The sequence below is a fragment of the Andrographis paniculata genome, unplaced genomic scaffold (genome assembly GCF_009805555.1).
Source record: "Andrographis paniculata isolate CXL003 unplaced genomic scaffold, ASM980555v1 Contig62END, whole genome shotgun sequence".
Classification (NCBI taxonomy): domain Eukaryota; kingdom Viridiplantae; phylum Streptophyta; class Magnoliopsida; order Lamiales; family Acanthaceae; genus Andrographis; species Andrographis paniculata.
Genome location: NW_026137598.1, coordinates 2722298 through 2724757, shown reverse-complemented (window position 1 = coordinate 2724757; position 2460 = coordinate 2722298). Strand labels below are relative to the sequence as shown.

The 2460-nt window shown below is 35.6% G+C and overlaps 1 protein-coding gene across 1 annotated transcript; it reads right to left on the bottom strand.

The window, feature by feature from the left end:
• Positions 1-2170, bottom strand: LOC127261074 (elicitor-responsive protein 3). The gene is made up of 5 exons (XM_051289238.1): positions 2037-2170; positions 1353-1418; positions 926-1052; positions 652-766; positions 1-238 (listed from the first exon to the last, which is right to left on the bottom strand). Exons 1-5 carry the CDS (start codon positions 2101-2103, stop codon positions 179-181), a joined length of 435 nt encoding a protein of 144 aa, XP_051145195.1. The 5' UTR covers positions 2104-2170; the 3' UTR covers positions 1-178.
• Positions 2171-2460: the final 290 nt, after the last annotated feature.

Below are 2460 nucleotides of genomic sequence, written 5' to 3'. Positions count from 1 at the left end.
TATATATATATATATATATATATGCATGCAACCATTTTGTTTTTAACACAAGAAGTTGGTTCAAGTTTCAACCAAAATCGAATCGAATCGAATCAAATCAAATCAAACAAACAGTAGCAGCAAGGACGAACATCCAACCCCAAGGAAGACGAAGAAGAAGAAGAAGTTCTTACCCCACTTAATCCATAGACGACTCTTTCCACCCTCCATATTCCTCCAATGATACATCTCTGCTTCTCTGCATAAAAATCCAACCAAAACAAAATGATGATCAAGCATGCGATCCAAACTATTTTTGTATATGGGTTCGTAATCAATCCCCTATGGATTATGTAGGAAAAAAACAAACAAACTAAAGTTCCATATACGAGAAAAAAAAAAAAAAAAAAAAAAAGAAGAAAAAAATGAGACCTTTTAGAGAAGTCCAAAAGGAAATTCAAATAGGAACTTGTCCAAAGTGGACAATATCATACTTGATAACGAGCCAGTAATAACAATTGACAGGGGGCCAAATACTCAAAATTATACGAGTGGTATAAATAAGGTAAGTGATAATTCAACAATGTAAGATTAGTGATAATACAACTTTTTTATTATTAAGAAAAGCAAAGTTGTATACATGTAGGTAATGTGAGGCATAGGAGATTTCACCTGGTGAGTGAATTTGAGACCAACTTTAATCTCTCCACAGTAATGTTCATCCTTGACAACACTATATGATGTTGGTGGGATGTCTTCTTGGTCGAAAACTGAGTCCAGAGAAATTCTGCAGTTCAGGAAAAATTGAACCTCAGAGTTAAGATTGATCGGAGCGGAGACATTTGAAAAAGAAGAATACCTCAAGCCCATCATGATCATGTTGCATTATATATAATTCGGAAAAACTTATGGAAATGAACAGAGAGAAACAGGCAGAGTTACTCACCTTACTTCTCCAACAAAATCATCAGCAGTAAATGTATCTTTATCCATTAATTTGATGTGCAGTTCCCCAACACCTTCAGTGATTGAGAAGAGAAATGTCTCATTCCACTCGGGGTTAGACCCATCGCCTGATCACAAATTTTCAATAAGGAAGACAGACAAACCAGCCATAAGTTGATTACATACATGACCAGTTAGTTAATGAAACAAGTTCATGTAGTAGAGGTGCAGCTTTTTATGCTAATGAAATATGCAATCATTTTTAGGATATAAAATAATGGGAATTGGGATTGCAATCTTCTTTGTGTTTATGGTGAAGCAGTCGAATAATTCTGTTATATATTTTTGTATTTAATTTGGTTTTTCCATCATTGTAGGTAGATGATAAATCAAAGTTACTGCAATGACATGAGTAATTGAAAATTTACCTGATGCAACACTGCTTTTCTTCTCCTGAGTTCGACAAGTGAGAATGGCGTAAGGATCCATGCCAGCTGCTCATCACAGAACAAAAGACTTCAACACAGAGATTATGGATCATGAATCAAACAGAGAAAACATTAAGGCCCTTAGACACTGAACTCCGAAGTATCAATCAATGAGACATGATTATCCCCAATTGTTCAACCAGTCAGATAACAACCATCTGGAATTAGAAAATTCTGAATCGATGTACTGATTTTGAAGTTTTTGATCAACAATAAGGCTTAGATTAAACAATCGTCGGAAAGTTGAGAGTCACTTCCCTCACCGTTCTCATCAATTACTGGCCAAGTCAACCGATAGTCCTAGAATCTACAAAGAATCGCCATAGATAATATCGAAATTCATCTAGATCGGTTGTCCAATCTGAAAATACATCGTTCCGGAAATCAACGCATTTGCACGAACAGCCATATTGATTCACTCAAATCACCAAAAATTGAACCAAACAAAATGAGAGAAAGGATCGTCCGCGCATAGCCGTATAGGCAATTTCTATACTTAGACGCAATTTTCTCCCACAATCTTACGAACACATCAGAAATCGATTCGCCCATTCATCCATACAAACAAAACTAAAATTCTAAGATAAAACTTGCATAATTTTCATGGAAGAACACATTACATACATAAGAAATCGGAGTCTTCCAGGCCTTTGGCGCTGATGAGAACAACTTCAAGCGTTCCTTGGGGCATGCTTGGATCCGAACGACGCTGGTAGATGAAAAAACTGTAAGTCTTTCCTGACTTTGCCAGAATGGAATGGCACTTCTGAATTTATACTGCAAGGCTTATGAGGTTTTCAACAGCCATTTGTACAGTACTCTAGAATGATCCACACCATTCATTTTCTGGGTACGCATAATGGACAGCTTGGATCTATCCAGGACCTCCGATCCCTGGAGTTACAGAAAAATCATTAGAGTTTACTGTCAGATACCGCATCTGACAGTAATATTTTAGTTAGGTTTGTGATTTTCTTCTTTTTTTTTTCTTTTCTTTAATGTTTATATACAAATATATATTGTCTAAATAAAAATTTAATTTAATATT

Bases quoted from the DNA above. Each gene is read 5' to 3' on its own strand.
- LOC127261074 (XM_051289238.1), bottom strand. From the start codon at position 2,103: ATGCCCCAAGGAACGCTTGAAGTTGTTCTCATCAGCGCCAAAGGCCTG. The intron at 1,419-2,036 runs GTATGTAATGTG...TGTGATGAGCAG, and splicing joins GGAAGACTCCGATTTCTTAT to CTGGCATGGATCCTTACGCC. The intron at 239-651 runs GTGAAATCTCCT...ATTTTTATGCAG, and splicing joins GTCTCAAATTCACTCACCAG to AGAAGCAGAGATGTATCATT.